The sequence below is a fragment of the Emys orbicularis genome, chromosome 7 (assembly GCF_028017835.1).
Source record: "Emys orbicularis isolate rEmyOrb1 chromosome 7, rEmyOrb1.hap1, whole genome shotgun sequence".
Lineage (NCBI taxonomy): Eukaryota > Metazoa > Chordata > Testudines > Emydidae > Emys > Emys orbicularis.
Genome location: NC_088689.1, coordinates 31,285,280 through 31,307,019, shown reverse-complemented (window position 1 = coordinate 31,307,019; position 21,740 = coordinate 31,285,280). Strand labels below are relative to the sequence as shown.

At 44.5% G+C, this 21,740-nt stretch overlaps 1 protein-coding gene across 1 annotated transcript in view; it reads right to left on the bottom strand.

Moving 5' to 3' along the window:
- Nucleotides 1-21,740, bottom strand: part of BLNK (B cell linker) — a 151,265-nt gene that overhangs the window by 35,185 nt on the left and 94,340 nt on the right. Inside the window, exons 4-5 of the mRNA XM_065408305.1 lie at nucleotides 7,969-8,034; nucleotides 1,671-1,727 (exon numbers count right to left, since the gene is read on the bottom strand). Coding sequence (XP_065264377.1) covers nucleotides 1,671-1,727; nucleotides 7,969-8,034 — 123 coding nt within the window. The remainder of the gene's footprint in view (nucleotides 1-1,670; nucleotides 1,728-7,968; nucleotides 8,035-21,740) is intronic.

Sequence of the window (21,740 nt, the reverse complement as noted above, 5' to 3'; positions counted from 1 at the left end):
TATCAGATCAGATCTGGGCTCTCAACCTTTGCATTTGTCACATGTATGAGGTACTGCATGTTTGGTACAATAATGGAAGTACTAACAGAAAGTCTCACACCAATTATTTTTCATAAGGGAATACAATTTGAATAGCTTTGGTTCTGTAGTATTGAGTGAACCAAAAGATTATTTATAGAAAGATTGAAACATTCTTTATAGGCTTCTCTTCATTTGCAACTGTGCTATGCTTACCTAGAATTTAAAATCATGCAGGTTCCTGTTTGTTTAATTGTAAGCCCTGGGCGAGCACCCCCAGGAGCTTAGTGTAGTGATCTATTTATTATTCCATTAATGATCTGACATTACCTCATAAGAAGAGAGACACATTTCTGTGAAGTTATTCAAGTCAGATCCAATGCTGCATCTGGGTTATTACATGCTTGAGCGGAAGTATCTGAAGCAAGTAATGTTTTGCTTTTTGTATTAATAGAAAACATTAATACCATTTGCATTAAAATGCCCCTTTATAATAATTCTTAATATATAATCCAACAATTTTCCTTAGCACTGATGAGACCACACCCTGGGTTTGAGCCAATGCCCAAGTCAATGGAGAGACTCCCATTGACTCCAATGGGCTTTCAATCAGGTCCAAAAAGAAGTGCTTCTTGTGATGTTGTTTGTTTGCGGAGCTGAGTGTATAATTCACCAGGAATAATGTCCACAGTGACTGTAACTTTTTCTTGTGCTCTTGAAGGTATCTGAGCCGTTGTGATTTCCTTCAATTTTTTCTCTCATTTTTTTTCCAGTTTTGTTTTTCTTAACAGTTTGCTGCAATAATTCGATACTCAATATTCAAGACTTGGGCATGCTGCTTACTTGTGACTGTTCAGCTAAGACCCACAGCTAAATGTTGTTTCTGTTCCCTGATTGGGTGAGTGCATCTGACTGAATACCCAGATGTGCAAATTTTAAGATTTGGTTTCTGTGAATGATTTTTTCCACAGTTCGTGCTAGTGAAACTATACTGCTCATATAGTTGTAAAAAGTGAACATACATGTATGCATTGTGCAGGCATGGCCAAAATAAATTCATTACCAAGCTCAAGAAAATATCCATGGAATATTTTTCACAGAGTTTGCCCAGCTCTCTTGATTAGTGGTGTCAGAAAAAAGTATAGGTAGTTCTTCCTTGCTGAATGGTTACTAGTGCCTGACAACATGAGTATAACGTATCCTGCAGGCAGTATGTTATTAAGCATTCTTAACAGCATTATTCCCATATCTCATCCAGGTTAGCACAGGCATGTTAAAATGAAGAAACCAGGGCCACTGCCAGGGGAAATGGCCAGGTCTAGGTTTGATGGAGAGGGTGGCCCCAAATTCAGCAGGCTGCTCTGTGCTGGATTTGTGCTGAGGTGCACAAGGACATCAGAGACAAAGGAAAAGGGTGGAGAGGAAGCCAATAAGGACCCTTCTGAGGGAGAGGGATGTGTGGCCTGGCCCATATTGTAGGTGTTTGGACAATAAATTGGGAGGGCTCGCTTCAGTATTTTGACTGACATTATAAATCCTGGCTGTGGCCCTGGCAGAATATGTAAATATGTTACAACAAAAGCATGTGAAGCACAGAAGAGCTCTGTATCTGAGCCATCTATCATGCCTTGTGTGGTTCTGAAATAGCATACCGATCCCAAGTATTTTTCCCAGTTTTGCAAATTAAGGCCACTTGTTCATTTTGGAACCTAAATAGCAATAGAAAAGAAATTATGTTTCTGTCACAGAAATGAAACAATTTATGGCCACATCTGTATTTGTTAGTCTCTTCAAATATGTTAGTTATTCTAAAATTCAAACACAAACCCACAGAAAAGTTACTGAACTGTATTAATATTATTTAGTGAGTGTCAACACTGTGGAATCCTGGTCCCATTGACGTCAGTGGGAATTTTGCCATTGACTGGACTGGGGCCATGATTTCACCCACTATTTTTGCAATATGCAAACATGAATGACATGGTCCCTGTTCCCAGGAGCTTACTGTCTAGTTACCATACATTTATAATACTTGTACATTTATAATACTTTTACACTTTAGGACTTCTTTTTGTAAGCAATGGCAATGGGCATGATACTGCTCCTGTTGAAGTTAACAGCAAAACTCTAAATGACTTCAGTAGAAGAGGATCAAGTCCTATCTGGCCGCCGGGGGGGGGGGGGGGGGAGAGCGGAGCCCCCGCCGGGGCTCGCCACCCTCGCCCCGGGGCTCCGGCCGCCCTCCCCGCGGCGGGAAAGCGGAGCGCCGCCCCCCCCTGCGGGGGGGCGGGGGGGGGGGGCGGCGGAGGCTTTTTTGCCTGGGGCGGCAAAAAAGCCAGAGCCGGCCCTGCAAAAGAAATCACAGTGGTAAACAATTTTACCCACTTTGAAAGTGCCCTAAATATACTCTGTTCCGTATTTAAGTTACATCTGATAGACTTGTGAGTTAATCCTTCTGGAAAAGTCCTATAGACCTGAATAGGGATTTACAGAAAGTACTCAATTCTGAAATATACAGGCTGAAATCCTGACCTCCCTGAAGTCAGTGGCAAAGCTCCCATTGACTTCAGTGGGGCCAGGTTTTCACCCATACGTTTATTAGAGAATGACTTTTTCTTTTGTGGAGGTTTGGGAAACATCCTACAGAATTCCACAGCCGAGATATAATTTTCAATTCTATAAGACTCATCCAAAAGAAAAATAAATCCAAACAGGTTTTTGGGAATGTTTACAGCTGTTTAAAAAATAACATATCACATCTTTCTGCATCACTAGTTTTAATAAGTAATCAACTGGTATTTGAGGCATTTCATTTAATATGAGACCAGCATTGCTTTAGTAGCTTTGCACACCATACACTAGATAGCAGCTAGCAGGCAGTTAAGTGAATGAATGACTTCAATTTTAAAAAGTACCATGGTCTGAATCTTCCTCTCTGCAATGTGCTGAGCACTCTGAGGCTGATGCAGCAAAGCCCTTTGGCATGTCTTGAACTTTAAGCATAGGAATACTCCCACTGAAGTCAGAGGTACTACTCAGGCTAGGTCTACACTACAGGGGGGGTCGACCTAAGATACGCAACTTCAGCTACGTGAATAGCGTAGCTGAAGTGGCGTATTTTAGGTCGACTTACCTGGCTGTGAGGACGGCGGCGAGTCGACCGCTGCCGCGCCGCCGTCGACTCCGCTTCCGCCTCTTGCCGCGATGGATTTCCGGAGTCAACGGAAGAGCCATCGGGGATCAATTTTATCACGTCTTCACTAGACGCGATAAGTCGATCCCCAATAGATCGATTGCTACCCGCCGATTCGGTGGGTAGTGAAGACGTGCCCTCAGTTACTTGACGTTGAAGAGTGCTTTGCGGACAGGGTGTAGGTATAAGTGTAAGTGCTTTGCAGACAGGGTGTTTAATGAACTGCAGGACTGAACCCTGAGCCTTGTCCTAACATTGTGTTCCTAGACTACTTGTTTTTAGAGATTCCACCACTTGTGCTAGAGACTGGCACTTGCTCCGCTCTACCCTGCATTTCAGCCCACCTCTCCCAGCTTTTAAGAAATAGCTGAAAAAATTTTGTTTTCAAAAATGTTCTTTAATTTTGTTGGCCCTTACTATTGATGTGTCCTTTTCTTCTGGTCCATTTTTGCTTACAGGGTGATTTTTTTTATTATATTGCTTTCTTTAGTTGATGTTATGTTTTTACTGTATTTATTGTTGTGCAGTGCCCTGGGTGCACTACATAATTACAACTATTATTAAAAAATAAATTCATTGAACCTGTCAAAACTTTGTCAAAACTCTGAACTAGTGCTGTTAAACTGATTGAATACAAACTGAACCCAAATGGAATCTCATGATAGAGTGGAATGTTTCGTTGCTGCTTTGGAAGTGCCTGGTGATAAAGAAACTCTTTAAAATATTTATGAAGCTGCCCATGAGTGTTATTAATGTTCTTAGTATGGTTTTACATATTTTCTTTGCACAAAATAGTGGTACTGTAATGTTTATGGCTACATGATATAATACTTTTGACTTTAATGGGTTGTCCCATTTATTAACAAAAGGCCTTGAGCATCAATAATAAGAAATCTGAAACACATTACATAGGTACATAAAGGGAAACACAAATTTCCTATTGGTTCAGCTAAGAAACATGTATGATTATACTGTTTCTGTTTTGTTACCTCTTTCTCCATGTACTTCAGTTTGTTTTCCTGACTAGTTTGCAATATTATATACTCAGTGCATAGTGTGTAAAATACCACAGTTCCAGCTGCCATCTGCAGGATTGTATGAAAACAGGGGGCACAGTAAGTGCTACAGAGTTATGGAGCAGGAGAGATCTGAAGTTTATGGGTGTTTTGCTTGTGTAAGGCATGCAGGATCTCAGGTGTTGTGTCATCTCAGTAGCTGACCATGTGGGCACAAACGTCATCTCAAGGAATGGACAGATTCTGGTTATTGGCAGCCTCTTTATTTCACTTTCTGCTGCTGGCTTTGTCAATGAAGTGTCACCGATGTCCCCAGGAAATTTTGGAAAATCTTTTTTTATATAGAGACAGTTCATCAGATATTTCATCTAAGGCTTGATCTGCAATGTGCTGAGTGTCCTGAGCTCCCACACCCTGCCTCAGCAATCTACTTAAGCATGTGCAAATCTTTAAGGGTGAAATCTTGACTCTGTTGAAGTCAATGGGAGTTTTGCTATTGAATCCCATGGGGCCAGGATTTACCCAATAGTACGCAACTAGTCCCTTGCTGAATCAGGGCCAATTGAATACAATGGAAGTTGAGGGCACTCAGCACCCTGTGGCATAAAGCCCATAACTTCTGTTTTTTATTTCCCTGTTTTGCAATATGAAGGACATGGACATGGAAATAGGCTCTCTGTTGCTTATAAATCCTACTGTACCCATTACTTGTTCTATAATTGAATTTATAATCCTCTCTGAAATCATGATCTCCACAGGACCTAAGGCTCCAAGCCTATAACCGGTTATGCACATGATTAAAGGTAAACATGGGCATGTTAGCAAGATACGGGGCCAAATTTTTGGTTTCACAGATAGGAAGATTGTGACCTAGGTTGGGGAATAAACAAGAAGAGCAGACGAGCTTTTAAGAAACAAAGAGTCTGGTCCCCGATTCTCTTCTCTGTAGTTACTTATATTCATACAACTGTCAAAAGGACTTACAAACACACACACAAGGAACAATCAAATATATTCTGATTTCCTGTCAACAAATAATTTTAAGTAGCCTAGAATGTGAGCTCTCTGAGGCTGGAACTGTTCATTTGTTTACTTATCTATAAAGCACCTATCCCAATGGGACCCCAATTGTGACTGGGGTCAGTAGACACTGTTTTAATACAAATTAATAATAAACAGAATGTATTCCAGGAGCGCTTAATCAGTCTTTAAGGCTTGCAATATAAATGTTCTATGAATAATATATAGGATGAATTCAGACCTGGTGTAAGCACGTTCACTTATACTGACGTCAGTGAAGTTGGATCCCACTTATACTTGACCTGCATTTGAGCCAACATATTTTGCATTTCTCATTGTAAAGACAGATGTCCACGGAAAACATATGCTACAGAAAACAAATTCAGTTTTTGTCCTATCATGTATTCATATCTTTGAAACCTTGTCTTTCCACGAAATCTTGACATTTCTAGAAGCTATAAAGTAGCTGAGATGGACTTGTGTCACCTTTATGCAGAGAAAGCAGCCACAGTCCACAAAAAGAATCATAGGGTTGGAAGGGACTGCAAGGATATAGTCTAAAAACATAATGAGACATTAATTCTTTTTCACCAGGTTCTGTCTCTGAACCTTGGAATCTTCTATTCCTACTATTATTACAACTCCTGCAATTTTATCATCTAATGATATTTGGTGTTTTTCTTGAGGCCCTAGCTCCATGCGAATATGAGAATCTCAGTTTTAAAAAAACCCAATAAGTTTCTAGCCCTGAGGGTTTCGGAGAAAAGCATGAAAATGTGACCCCAGTGCACCTCAAAGGCAAATAAAAAGGCAATTTTAAAATATATTATTTTAAACCAATCACATGATTGTTGGAAGCTAGACTTGTGATTTTGAATACTTGTTTCTGGCAATACTTCCCTACTCCCTGAGGAAGCTGCTTATTTCATAGTTTCCTGGTTACTACTGAGCTCTATGCTGGGTTCACCATTTAATAGAACCCTTCTCCAGCCTGCTTTTCTGGTAACTGGTTCTTTAAATCTGGGAGCATTGAGCAGCTGCAGCCCTAGAATGGCCATTTTGTATCTGACTGATGCAGGCTGCACATCCCACCCTTTCTGTATGTAAGTACATTTAGATTCTATTATTTCCCCCTTCTTCTTAAAGAAGGGGCACATCCTCAAAGCTATACATCTCCAGGTGAAAGCAACTATGGTAAAATGATTTGTCTCTGTAAATTATAACTCTGAGATCCTTCTCTCATTTTTGTTATGTGCTTTCATCTTTGAGACATTTGCTGCTGATGCACTGTGATGTTATTAAGTCTAAGTGCTCTAAAGCTGTTACTGTGATATTATTCTTTATAAAAGCTCGGGTATTGATTCTACTCCATGAGGGCAGCCTCCTCATTATATCAAGGTCCAGAGCTCTGCAGTTTGTACATACACCATGTTAAACCCCCCTGCAAAGGCAAAGTATATTTGAGTTACTGAAGGCTCTACCAAACTGACAAAAGAAGTGCCAGTCAAAGGTAAGACTGATGTTTCGCCCTTCACTTGTGTTGTTGTGCCCACGTGTAGGCAATGAATAGGTATAGATCCTATGTAACATCTGAATATGAGATTTTCTGCAAACTGCAGCAATACTTAATTACAACAGGGTGAGTGAAGGAAAAAGTGTAATGGTTAGCTTTGAATTTCCCTGCTTCATTCTCATGTGTATCACCAGGTCGCAGTGAGGGAGAGCTCTATCACACAACTGAGTCTATTTCCCCCACAAAGAGAAGACACTCCCTATTTAGCAGATACTAAAATAATACTTTCCAATCTCGAATTTATCCATCATGGTTGCTGTTACTTAAGCACAGTGTTCTGTGTGCTTCTATGTTTCCATTGTGTATGAGAGCTGCATCAATAGACTATATTGAGTTATTCTGTGTGGTGTTGTCCTATCATTGCAAATGCTTCCTGAAAACCTGGTAAATAACATTTTTTTAAAGTTCATTAATATATCTTGTGTACATCTTTCTTACACCTATAGTAAATGATCCATGGATTATCAATGAGAATGTCACATACATATGTTAATCCCATGTGAAAGATATGTTGTATTAAAAATTAGTGTGCATGCTTAATAGTTATTGTGCTAAAAGATGAGTCTGACTTTGGAAATAAAGGATGTCTTATTCATATAACCACGCATGAAGAAACACCGGGCTTTATCCACACGTATATTGTGATTATTTAATTATAATAATTCTGCAGTTTACTGCTGGACTAAGAATATTAGGTTAGGGTTTTAGTGTTATGGGTTTCTTTTAAAACTTCTTATTATGTATGGTATGTTCAGGATTGAGCTTTGAATATTATGGCTGATTAGTTGCATCAAGGTAGGAGTTCAAATTAAAATTAAATAGTAGGGGGTAGCCTGAACATAGGCCTAAAGAGAAAGGGGACACACAAACATGCCTGGGAGAATCAACCTCAATGAATACATTATATGTAGATATTGTTTAAACTGATCCATCAGCAGCTTACACTCTAGAATAATTTTGGGCCTGATTCTGCAGCCGCTTCCATTGATATTAATGACAATCCTGCATGTGGAACAGCTCTGGAATAAAGCTGTTATTAGTATATGTCTATCCAGAAACACACACTCCTACCCTCAAAGTGGTAATACAACTTGCTAGATATTCTGAGCTTTAAACAAGGTACAATTATATCAACATCTATAACTTACTTTTTGAATTTGCTCATTATTCCAGTTTCATTTTTCTTGATATCATGTACCATCTTTTGAAGCTGCCTGTAAGATATTGGACAAAACATCATGAAAATCATATAGTGTAGCTGATAAGGCTATTTTTTTTTAAGTATTACAATTATTTTCCTTTCAGTGTAATTGACACATCAAAAAGAGTTTGTTCACTATTAAGTATTTCACTTGCTACAATCACTTGTACATATGCAATATTTTTCCACCTTTCAACAGAACCCTTTGGCAAGCTCTGCATTTGGGGAAAGAAAGATTATCTTTCTAGAGCAGAGGTGGGCAATCTACAGCCTGTGGGCCACATCCGGCCCGCGGGACCATCCTGCCCGGCCCCCAAGCTCCTGGCCCGGGAGGCTACCCCCAGCCCCTCCCCTGCTGTTCCCCCTCCCCCGCAGCCTGAGCTCGCTCGCTCCGCCACCTGCGCAATGTTCTGGGTGGCACAGCTGCAGAGCCTGGCCTGACCCGGTGCTCCAGGCAGCGCGGTAAGGGGGCAGGGAGCAGGGGGGGTTGGATAGAGGGCAGGGGAGTTCGGGGTGGTGGTCAGGGGGCAGAGGTGTGGATAGGGGTCGGGGTGGTCGGGGGAGGAACAGGGGGTTGAATGGGGGCAGGGGTCCTGGGGGGGGGGCAGTCAGGAAGGAGGGGGGGTTGGATGGGGCAGCAGGGGGCAGTCAGGAGTAGGGGTTCTGGGGGCAGTCAGGGGACAGGGAGAAGATGTGGTTGGATGGGGCAGTGGGGGTCTGGGGGCGGTCAGGGGACAGGGAGCGGGTGTGTGTGGATGGAGCAGGGGTCCCAGAGGGGCCATCGGGGAACAGGGGGGGGGTTAGATGGGGCAGGAGTCCCAGGGGGGCAGATAGGAGGTGGGGCCGGGCCACGACCCCCTCCCCTAACCAGCCCTCCATACAATTTATGAAACCCGATGTGGCCCTCAGGCCAAAAAGTTTTCCCACCCCTGTTCTAGAGCCCAAAGATTGGTGAAGTTTAAACAGCATTCTAAGTCCAAGCAAATGGCTGAAGCAGCAAAGCAATCAAGATGCATCACTGCCTAGATTAAAGTGAAAAACTTGAATCTGTTATGCAATGTTTTCAGAAAATGGATTGACAGTTTTCTATATGTGTGGTGGGAATGCTCTCTGGTTTCTAATCTATATGACTCATCTAGATCAGTGCTTCTCAATCTCCTCCATACCACGCTCCCCATGTTACAACAGAAAAACAATTTTTTCCAACCCTGCCTCCTATCTCATCTAACAGTCGCCTTGTGTAGTCATGACTAGAGCTAGGCAAATAATTGATTTTTTTTCTGTTTGCAAGCAGTCTCTCCTCCCCACCCCATTATTTTTATGTGACCCAAATTGAATCAGAAAATTCCTGACAAATGTAGGCAAATCAAAAAAGTCCAATTCAGGTTAAAAAAATTGTTCAACCTCAGAACATTTTGTTTCTGAGCATTTTGAAAGGGCTAGAATCATAAAATGGATGGAGGAGTAGGTGGGTGTCCCCCTTATTTAGCCCAGTGGTTAGGGCACTCATTCAGGATGTGGGACGCCCAGTTTCAATTCCCCCCCCCCCTCTGTCTGATATGGAGCAATTGGGTCTTCCACCTCCAAACAGAGTACCCTAACCACAGGGCTAGAGAGTATTCTAAGCCAGGTCTCTCTTCTTTTAATAATAATAATAATTAATAATATATGGAGATATACCTATCTCATAGAACTGGAAGGGACCTTGAAAGGTCATCGAGTCCAGCCCCCTGCCTTTGAAGCTGTTCCATTTTGTATAAAATACTTGAATAGTCTTTGGAGCAGGGACTTTAACTGGGTGACCCCCACCCAGAAGAGTGCAATAACCACCAGGCTACAGAGCCATTTTCACTCTCTCTCTCTCTGCTGCTCTGTCAGGCAGAGGGGGAATCTGGACCTGAATCCCCCACATGCTGGTTGAATGTCCAACTACTAGCTAAAAGATATAAATGGGGACCACCATCACCTCTTTCTCCTCCAGCTATTTTGTGAATGGTGCCAAAGTCAAGAAAAAAAATTGCCAAATCTATTTGTGAAATTCATGTCAAATGTTTCAGCTTGACCAAAACTGCATTTTTGGAGAATAAAAGATTTGTTCAAAAATCTCCACCCTACTCTAGTCATGACTATTAGGCTGAGAGCCCATGATCTAGACTATGGTTACATGATCTGATATTTAGGGCTAAAGCCAATTTATCTGAATGTCAGTTAGTGCCATTGGCTTCAGGAGGAATACTCCTGTGAGTAAGGTAATTTGAGACCACTTAAATGAAATAAAGCTGAGTTCTTAACAACAACAACAACAAAAAATGATTTAGGTACCCAAGGTGACTCCAATGACACGAAGTAACCTCTTTGTATACTCGTTTTATAAGGAAAAATGAGTTAAAATTTTAATACGGAGAGCACAGCCTAATACAAACTTCTACAGAGAGATCATTTTATTTAGTTTTCTTTGTTTTCTCCTCAGGATACTCTAAGAGAAAAATTGAACTATACTAGATGAAATCTTCAGATCAAATCATGACTAACAGGAAGAATAAATGTGATTTTAAAAAATGGTCTTTTTGAAAGCCTGCCTACAATCATTAGAAGTTCTCATTCCATATTTTATTTTCACTTTGTTATATTTCCAAAGGAGGAGAAGTCCATTAGGAAGTTGTTGGAGGGTTTGCCTACATAGACCAATAAAATCCTCAAGCTACAACTGTATGTTTTTAGAATCTTAATAATCTGAAAGTCTTAATGCACAGAAGTATTGAAAGGGCAGAGTGATAGGTGAGACTTGCCAAAACAAAACATAACTTCCAGCTTCACTATCCTCAGTAATTTTGGGTGTCTTTTTAAACTAATTAAAATAATTTTCAAAGGAAATTGGAATTATTTGAGAATCAATAAAACCAAATTGGAAAATAATGTAATTTGCCTAGCAGGTGTATAATTATGTATGTATAGGCCTGAAATCAATAGCTCAGGCCCTGAGTTTATGTGTGTAATTAGCATGTGCATTGTGTAGTGGTTAGAGCACAGGACTTAGATTTATTGAGTTTTCTACCAAGCTCTGCCACTGATTAGAAGTGACTCTCAAATGAGTGACAGCCAATTTTTCTGTGCTTTCATTTCCTTATCTGTGAAATGAGAATACTCCTACTTATGGTACTTGTTTAACAGGAATGTTCAGAGGCTTAATTGAATAATATTGTTTAAGCACTTTGGGATTTTTGGGTGGAAAGCACTATAAAAGAGCAAGTTTTATTTGTATATTAAGGCTCTCCTGATAACTAAACAGAGACCCTAAACTTCTTTCCACTGAAGACAATAGGAACTGTTAGCGAACCTAATTCATACTGGCTTTTTAGGTTTTCATTTGAACAGAAAACCCGTGGAATAACCATCCTGCCATCTAATCACATTTAAAACATAATAATATAAATGATAGGTGTTAAAACAGCAACCCATCATAGAAACTAGTAATGGGTGAACCTCAAAAGTTTGGATTCTTATTTGAATAAATCAGTTCATTTGGATTTACAAAAGTAGGCTCCACATCTCACAAGAACAGAGTCTTTTGTGAGGCTTTGATAAATTCAGCTTCTGGTCAGGCTTGAAACACCATAAATAGCCATTTTTGTAGAGTTTTGGCATTTCTGCTTCCAGTGCCAGCCTGAATCTGTCAGCCCAGATCCTCAAAGGTATTTAGGTGCCTCGTTCTCATTGAAATTAGTGGGAGTTAGACACCTAAATATCTTTGAGGAATCTGGGCTGATGTGTCTGTAAATGAAAAGTAATAGGGAATAAAAATAATCAGAAGAGAATTAAATGGCTTAGTTAGTGTGCAACATGTGCTTGTGTTCTCTCCAAACAGGCTTGCCAGCCCTTAATCAGAATTGCGGTTGGGCATCAGGTATTAGGGTTAGGGTTAGGTAGATCATGCACTTAGATCTAATAATAAGAATTTCCTCTACAAGCTGGGGTCTCATCAGTTGGAAGTGACAGAGGAGGAGAGTGACCTGGGTCTGTGGGTTGATCACAGGTCATCTATGAGCCACCACCAGGGTGAGGAGGCTGTGAAAAAGACATCCATGTATCACATTTGCATCAGGCAAGGCATTTCCAGTAGAGACATAAGTATTAATGCCATTGTACAAGGCACTGGTAAAACCTCATTTGGAATACTGTGTACAATTCTGGTCACTCGTCTTCAAGAAAGATTAATTCAAACTGGAACAGGTGTTGAGAAGAACTACTAGATAGGATGATCAGGGGAATGGACGGCCTATCTTATGACAGGAGACTGGAATAGCTATGCTTGTTTAGCCTAGCAAAAAGAAGGCTGAAAGGGGATATGGTTTCTTTCTATAAATACATCAGGGAGGGTGAAGAGTTATTTAAACTAAAGGACAATGTTTGTGCCAGAACAAATAAACTGGCCAGGAACAAATTCAGGCTGGAAATTAGAAGATTTCTAACCATCAGAGGAGTGAGGTTCTGAAACAGCTTCCCAATAGGAGTTGTGGGGGCAAACAACGTAATTAGTTTTAGGAAAGAGCTGGACAAACTTATGAGTGCAACTTGTGATGATTGGGGGTAAGGCTCAGCAGCCCTCGGTCTCACTTCTGGTTTATGTTTTATGTTCCTATAAGCTCATGCTTGAGGGCTTCAGCTGGTCACCTGGTAGGGTCAGAAAGGGATTTTTTTTCTCTCCCCTCTCCCCCATGTATTCCAATGTGATGTGAGCATGTGTGTATGTATTTGTGTGTTTTGTCTCCTTCTTTTGACATATCAGAGATGTCTATGACTGGAGATGGGAGACTGGACAGGGTGCTCTGAGGTGTCACTGAGCATTCTCTCTCTCAGGTGCTTGGCTGGCTGGTTCTTGCTCACATGCTTAGGGTCTAACTGATCGCCATATGAGGGGTTGGGAAGGAATTCTCCTCCAAGTCAGGTTGGCAGTGACCTTGGGTTTTTCTTGCCTTCCTCTGGATCATGTGGGAGCAGGTCACTTGCCAGGATTATTTGGGTATATCACACTTGATAATTTCCCTGCCATTGCTGGAGACCTCAGGCACTAGTGCACCTTGGTCCCTTCTATTCTTTACCAATGGCACACAACAGACTAGTGTCCTCTGGGCTGTCATATTTTGGTCTAATTTCAGGTGCTGGGTTTGGTGCGCAGGTGCTTGGTGGTGTTGATGGCCTGTGATATACAGGAGGTCAGACTAAATGATCTGGTGGTCTCTTCTTGCCTTAAGCTATATGATTCTTGATGAACACTGAATCCCTTTGTTCAGCTCTGATTGGAGCTATGTTATTTAGAACCAGGCTTACAAACAAACAAACAAACAAAAAAAAGAGAGAAACAGTGGCAGGGCTTCTGTGCCTGCCAATGTAACTTTTTACATCTGGAAATGTTTGTGAGAATTATGTAGCTGATTTAGGATTCAATCAAAAGCCCACTGACTTCAGTGCACATTGGATCAGACCTTGGGACTATGGTGGTTCTTCATCTATGAGCTTCTTTTGTAAAGCGTTTGGATTTCTGCTTTCTGCCAAAAAGATGTTTTACATTCCACAAGCTTGGGGGGGAGGGGGGGAATACTCCTCAAAGATTCTTCATAGATTGATCCCTTTGTCTCCACCCCCCCTTTTTGTACTTATTTCACAGTGCCTCATGTGCTTGGGGTAGCTACCCAATTAATCCATCCAAAGGATAGCCCAGATCACATACCCTGGCATAGTGGCAGGGTTGATTCTGTATTCCTTATAATCTTCCTGATAAATGGATATTCTTGAGCTTCTCCAGTGAGAACTATTGTGCATCTTTAGATTGTAGGCATCTTGAAGGCAGAGGCTTTGTATCTCCACTGTACTCCACTCTGGTTCCATGGCCCGCTGGGGATATCAGTGGGTGGCTCCTCCATGGAGACATAAGCACATGTTTGTACCTGGCATGGTTCACAAACTCCTCTGACACCAGTTCTTTCTGTGGTGAGAGGGAGTCTCTGGGGCACATCTATGTAAGGTGTGTCCGGTTACAGCTCCTCTTCCAGCTCCTTCAGAACCTTTTACTAAGGTTCTGGCTGCACTTCTCCCTGCATCCCCTAATTCATGCACACCCCACCCGTGGCCCCACAAAGTCGCAAGACTCCTTGTTAGCCTCCTCCTTCCTTCACACCAGGAAGAGGAAGCTGGATGGGTGGGGGGTCTTCTGTCAGTGGGGGGCCTAATTCCAGTCCCTTGTCTGATCACACCTCTGACAGAGTTCCTCTGGGCATTGTCCACTGATTCCTTAGACACTTTGAGGAGCAGTGGGTGCTGTCGGGGGTTCTCTGCAGGGTGTTCCCCTCTGGATACCAACTTTTAACCTTCATTCCTGTCCCTGTTTTTTCATTTGTTGTCTCCAGTACTGACTTGCAGCCTGGGTTCAATGACTCCTCCCCCTCAGTGGAGGGGATGGACATCTAGCTTTGGGCAGGCCTAGACCCGCTTGTCCCAGTACTTGAAAATAGTACACTTATAGGAAATAGGTGTAAGAATGATCATAGGAAGGGGGGCATTTTCCTTGAATGTTTGGGCAAGGACTATGTGCACACAAAAAGTATTTCTGAAAACCAGTGTCTTTAATGTCCTACAACTTTTCCTGTATATTTGTTTCTAAAAGAAGTGATAAGTAACCCATTTTCTGTATCCTCAGCACAGCAGGGTTGTTCTTTCGAAATGGTTGGTGAGAGGAAAACTAGGATGTATATGGCACAGATTGGAAATGCTGATGATTGCAAATGCAGTAGATCAAGAAAGAAGAACTTGTCTGTGCTCTGTAAGGCCTGGTCTACACTGGGGAGTGGGGGTGGGGGCGAGCTAAATCGGTCTAAGTTACGCAACTTCAGCTACGAAAACAGCGTAGCTGAAGTTGACGTATTTAGAACTACTTACCGTGGTATCTTCACCAGGGCCGGCTCTGGGTTTTTTGCCGCCCCAGGCAAAAAAGCCTCGGGCCGCCTCCCCCCCCCCCAGCACCGCAGGGGAGGGCGCGGGGGGGGGGGAGGGCGGCCGGAGCCCCGGGGGAGGGCAGTGAGCCCGGCCGGGGCTCCGCTCTCCCCGGTGGCCAGAGCGCCGGGGGGAGGGCGCCGGGGGGGAGGGCGGCCGGAGCCCTGGGAGGATGGCGGAGTGCCCGGCTGGGGCTCCGCTCTCCCCGGCGGCCAGAGCGCCGGGGGGAGGGCGGCGAGCCCGGCCGTGGCCCCGTTCTCCCCCCCGGCGGCCAGAGCGCCGGGGAGGAGGGCGGCAAGCCCCGGCCGGGGCTCCGCTCTCCCCCCCGGCGGCGGGAGCCGGAGCGCCGCGCCGCCCCCCTCCAGGTGCCGCCCCAAGCACAAGCTTGGTGGGCTGGTGCCTGGAGCCGGCCCTGATCTTCACTGAGGTAGGTCGACTGCTGACAATCCCCCGTCGACTCCGCCTATGCTTCTCGCTCTGGTGGAGTACCAGAGTTGACGGTAGAGCGCTTGGCAGTCGATTTATTGCGTCTTCACTAGACGCAATAAGTTGACCCCCGCTGGATCAATTGCTCCGAGGTAAGTGTAGACATGCCCTAAATGTCTGACTGTGCCTAAGGACTAGCTGGGCTGCCCCATAGATGGCTGAGCATGGGATGAGTGTATGTGAAATAGAAAGGAAATGATTTATCTTGTGCTAGGGTGACCATACATCCTGTTTTGGCCGTAACAGTCCCTTTTTTAAGTCCTGTCCTGGCCGTCCTGATTTTTTTGGCAAAAATGGGGTGTGGAGGAACATGCGGGGTGTGTGTGTGTGTGTGTGTGTGTGTGTGTGAAAGCGGTAATGCCAGCTCCGTGCAGGGGTGGAGGCAGGGCTCAGGCGAGCAGCGATGCCAGCCCCAGCCTCGCATGGGGCGGTGAGCAGCAATGCCAGCCCCAGCCTCGAAGGGGGGATGGGGTTGGGGGGGAAGGGCTCAGGCGATGGGGTTGGGGGGGAAGGGCTCAGGCAAGCAGCTTGGGCAAGTCCTGCAGGGGTATGGGCGGGGGGGCTCAGGCTAGCCCCACATGGTGTCCTATTTTTCCTTGGAGAAATATGGTCACCCTATCTTGTGCTCATCATAATTCTTTCATGTGACACGTTAGCTACTCAAAGAACATGTTTAAAGATCAGCAAACAACTTTACAAAGTGTGTTTATATGCTTTCAACTAAGATTTTCAATTACACCAGGTTGAGAGAGAGAGAGAGAAAAGTTTATTTTATTTTCAGTGAGATCTATGTAATAAGGAGATTCTCTCTCCAGACACATGAAAGATTTATCCTATATCTATCAATATTATATATTTGTGAGGACATTAAAACAATTATGCTTAGAGAGAGTGGGGCTCGGGTGAGTTTCTGAGCAGTTGTTCTTTAAGAAATCCTCTAGCTGTGTGCAGAGTTTTAGTAGTGTTGTAGGAGAATCCATACTCTGAGCAGAGATGAAGTCAGAATTGGGTGTGGTGCTAATAATATAAACAATTGTAGGCACAATACCAACAGCAAAGACAGTGAGGGGAGTGGTGGCAATGAAACTAAACAAAGCTCTAGAAGTTGGAAATGAATTGCTGACCCAGGAAGTTGTATAGATGTCTTACAGGCATACAGCTTTCTGTCTATCTAGAGTATTGGGGGAATTCCAGGAATAAGGGATGCCCGCCCCCTAGAACTTCTGCCATCTGCAGTTCTTGCTAAATTGTCTTTTGCACCTCAGGAAGGAGTTCCAGCCTTAAACTAGGCAAAAGGAGAAACACTCAACTAAGTTTGTGCTAGAGGCCCAGATTTTCCAGTTATCAAGGACTCCACACTGAAGAGGGTTTGCTCTGGCAGTAGCATTAGGAACCTGTTAAAGGCAAAAAGGGAACCTATGGAAGTGAGTTGGGTTTAAATCTATAAACTATCAAGTGACCTACGTGCTCTGTCTCCTAAATTCAGTCATGCCTGTAATTTAACAGCAATGACTTTAACTGATTCAAAATAACACCACAAATAAAATAAAGTTACAACTAAACAAGTTAGCAAAGTGAGTGGATCCCTTAATTACTAATTAGCATATTTTCATTCTTGGGTTCAGTTGCCATCACATCTCCATCTGTAACTGCTTCTAGCTGACAAGGCTCCTCTGAATTCTGGATCTAGAATGTTCCATAGCTTAAGCATACAATAACCACCCACAGTCATTTTAAAATGTCATACACCACACAACAGGTCTGGCCCTCATTTGGGTTCTCTGAGTGACCACTTATTTTTTCAAATAGACAACCAATAATATATTTGTTTTGGGTGGAGGAGGCAAATCCCATAATTTGGAACATGAGGTAAGCCCCCCCAGAAACCTTGTGCACTACTGATTCAGTTGTGCCAGTTAGGCAGAGCCTGGCATTGTGGTCGCTCATAGGGACACTGCCCTATTGGGAGCTGTGCAAGTAATTCTCCAGAATTCTACCCAGAGCTCTCTGGCGTGCAAGGGAAGTGTTCAGGAGGTCATAGCCTCCTAGTGCACAAGATCATTCCATGAGCTGCTGTGGAGTGTGCTAGTTTTTGCATTAGAGCAATGAGAATTTGTATTTAACAATTATATATTATATTCAAACATGACATAACACAAAAATCAGAGCTGCCACTAACTGATCTCCCCTCTGTAGTCTAGAATCCTGCTCCAAATGGAGGATGGCCTCTACACATGGAGAAGGTGGTGCCAGAGCCCCTTTTTGGGGTGATACACATGGAAAGAGGAGTGCCTTCATTCCCCCTTTAGCAGGTGGTGTATTGTGACAGGATGTGCAGAGGAGGCCTCTTATATGCTCCCTCAGCCAGGGCCGGCTCCAGGCACCAGGCAACCAAGCTGGTGCTTGGGGCGGCACCTGGAGGGGGGCGGCGCGGCGCTCGGGCCGCCGGGGAGAGCGGGGCCACAGCCGGGCTCGCCGCCCTCCCCCCGGCGCTCTGGCCGCCCTCCCCCCCACGCCCTCCCCCCGGCTGCCCTGCGCTCTGGCCGCCGGGGGGAGAGCCGAACCCCAGCCGGGGCTTGCCGCCCTCTCGCCGCCCTGCCCCCGGCGCTCTGGCCGCCGGGGGGAGAGCCGAGCGGGGCTCGCCGCCCTGCCCCCGCCGGGGCTCGCCGCCCTGCCCCCGGCACTCTGGCCGCCGGGGGGGGGGGGGGAGAGCCGAGCCCCCGCCGGGGCTCGCCGCCCTCCCCCCCCGGTGCCCTGCCCCCGGCCGCCGGGGGGACGCCGCCTTCCCCCCCCGGCGCCCTGCCCCCGGCCGCCGGGGGGAGAGCCGAGCCCCCGCCGGGGCTCGCCGCCCTCCCCCCCCGGTGCCCTGCCCCCGGCCGCCGGGGGGACGCCGCCCTCCCCCCCCGGCGCCCTGCCCCCGGCCGCCGGGGGGAGAGCGTAGCCCCCGCCGGGGCTCGCCGCCCTCCCCCCCGGTGCCCTGCCCCCGGCCGCCGGGGGGAGAGCGGAGCCCCCGCCGGGGCTCGCCGCCCTCGCCCCGGGGCTCCAGCCGCCCTCCCCCTGGCTGGAGAGCGGAGCCCCCGCTGGGGCTCGCCGCCTCCCCCTGGGCTCCGCCCCCCCCCCCCCGGGGGGGGGGCGGCCGGAGGCTTTTTTGCCTGGGGCGGCAAAAAAGCCAGAGCCGGCCCTGCCCTCAGCTCTCCATAAGAGCCCACCACAATCTTGTTCTGTGATAGCAAATGCTTCCTCTGATAGTGGGCTCAGTGGGAACTTTGAATAAGAAGGGATATTTAATAAATTCAAGTTGGGAATTACAGCTTGACACTGTCATAGCCATAAAGGTACTATAGAAAATGTTACACGGAAAACAGAAAAAAAAGGAAAATATAAAGGAAGCAGAAGGGGAAAAAACGTATGTCACAGGAACATTTTAAAGAAATCAAACAGACAACTGTACTGTAGCCATGGAAACTTAAATAGAGAGACTGAAATGTGAAATGATGCAAAAGAAAACACACATCCAGCCCTCTCTGTTATTGTTCCTCATGGTGACAGTCTCTCTCATACACACACACATTCCAAAATAGTCTCCCCCACCTGGTATTTATCTGTTTATTTTGATTGGTATCTCTATTAGCTTTGTAATTTTATAAACAGGTCTGCAAGCAAGAAGTTAAGGAAGAGGTTTATTGTTTCTGGACAAAAGTGCAGAGCAAGGCTCGCCATGAATAAAGCCTGCAAGCTCTGAAGAGGGTTTGTAAATGTGCTGCCTGAGGCTTAGAAAAGTTTAAAAATCTCTCCTCTCTCCACCTTCAGAAACTTAAATAATGGAATAATGATTTACCATCTTTGTCTGAGTATGTGCAGTTCAAAATAGTTGTCAGGAGCAGCGCTCTCTAGAAGTGCTCTGTTTTTAGTGTAATATTTCTGAGTATTATCTTCATCTATCTTTCTTTCACAAAAGGAGGCAAAGTCCTTATTATTTGCCTGTTTTCAGTTTCTAAAGCAATCCCATTTTAAAAGGATAGAAGTGTGTAAATTAATCATCAAACACCATCTCCCCCCTCCCACCCCATTCCTGCAATTCAATATTAGCCAAGGCCTTGGCTACACTGGCGCTGTACAGCGCTGCAACTTGCTGCGCTCAGGGGTGTGAACCACCCCCCCCCGAGCGCAGCAAGTACAGCGCTGTAAAGCGCCAGTGTAATCAGAGCCTGCAGCGCTGCACGCTTGCACGCAGCGCTGCAAGCTATTCCCCTCGGAGAGGTGGAGTACTTACAGCGCTGCGAGAGAGCTCCTGCAGCGCTGGCGGCGCGATTACACTCGCGCTTCACAGCGCTGCCGCAGCAGCGCTGGGAAGTCCTGAGTGTAGCCAAGGCCCAAGTTAAACTTTCCATATATATCTGACACCAGTTTCTCTCTGCTTTACTTCAAGTGCACCAAGTCTCCCCATGAATGGAATTTTTTGGAAGTTACAAGCCTCTGAAAATCTCTTCCTCCAATTTTGATACAACAGTGTACCTACTTTAACATATCCAGAACAGGAAACGTGGACTGTCGTTTGCCTCATTTTGGATTCAGGTTGCTGTTATCCCACTATTCCATTGTGATCCCTGTGTGTGACTGTCAAAGATTGCCAGAATGTTGGCATATATATCAAGTGTGCATATGAAACTGGTTTCATATTTTATAAGACCTATGTTATCCCTCTGAAGATATCTGAAAGCTGTGAATAAATAAAATAGAGTTTTGATTGGCTTATAGGGAGAAATCAATTCCAAGCACCTAGCACGTTTTCAACCCTTAAGACAGGGCAGGCAGAACTAACCGTATTTCTTTCCTCCACTTCTCTAAAGGGATAAGCCAAAGGAAGTGGAAGAATATCCTTTTTTCCTCAATCTGATTTTAAAAAAAAATTTAATCCATGAGACTATTTTATTTTGCTGATTTTTCAATAATTCACTACTCCATCTGAAGACTAAAAGCAGAATTAGATTTAGAGCAGGTGTTTGTTTACATAGTACACAGTGGTCCAGAAATAATAAATATTTAGCCTATTTTCCATCTCTGTGTGTCCTCTAGGTACTCTTGATAAAAAAGATGTCATTCTTTCCTTTCTGTAAGGGAAGGTTTACTTTGCATAGGCAGAGTGCATTAAAATCTGTGGCAGAGTCAAAGGCGGTATAAATTACACCTTTGCTGTAAATTAGTCCAAAAATGAAATTAAGTGTTGAGTGGAAATTAACTCAACATTAATATGGAATTCTACAGTGGGAATGGTGCAAATTGAGACAACCATCTTTCTTGGGTTTAATAGACCAATATATTATATGTACAAACAGTATATTATATCTGTAATAACTTTGTGTTTATATTTTATGCTGTGACGGGTTGGATCACAGAAACCCCCTTGGGAGCTGCCACCTGATGTACCAAGACTACCCCTGCTCCTGTTTTCCCTGCCAGCTCAGGACTCTAGCACCCTGTCTTACTGAGCCAGACACTCCCGTCTGCTCCAACACAGACCCAGGGTCTGAATAACTTGCCCCAAAGCTGCAGGTTTACCTGAAAACAGCTCACAGAAGTGTGCTTATCTTTTGCTCTCAGATGCCCAACTCCCAATGGGGTCTAAACCCAAATAAATCCATTTTACCCTGTATAAAGCTTATACGGGGTAAACTCATAGATTGTTCGCCCTCTATAATGCTGATAGAGAGATATGCACAGTTGTTTGCTCCCCCAGGTATTAATACATACTTTGAGTTAATTACTAAGTAGAAAGTGATTTTATTAAATACAGAAAGTAGGATTTAAGTGGTTCCAAGTAGTGACAGACAGAACAAAGTAAGTCACCAAGCAAAATAAAATAAAATGTGCAAATCTATGTCTAATGAAACTGAATACAGATAATCACACCCTCAGAGATGCTTCAGTATGATTTTTCTCAGACTGGACACCTTCCAGGCCGGGCCACAATTCTTTCCCCTGGTACAGCTCTTGTTCCAGCTCAGGTGATAGCTAGGGGATTCTTCATGATGGCTTCTTCCCTTCCTTGTTCTCTTCCACCCCTTTATATATCTTTTGCATAAGGCGGGAACCCTTTGTCCCTCTGGGTTTCCACCCCCCCCCCCAACTGGAAAAGCACCAGGTTAAGGATGGATTCCAGGTCAGGTGACATGATCACATGTCACTGCAAGACTTCATTACCCACTTGCCAACACACACATATACAGGAAGACTCACAGGTAAACA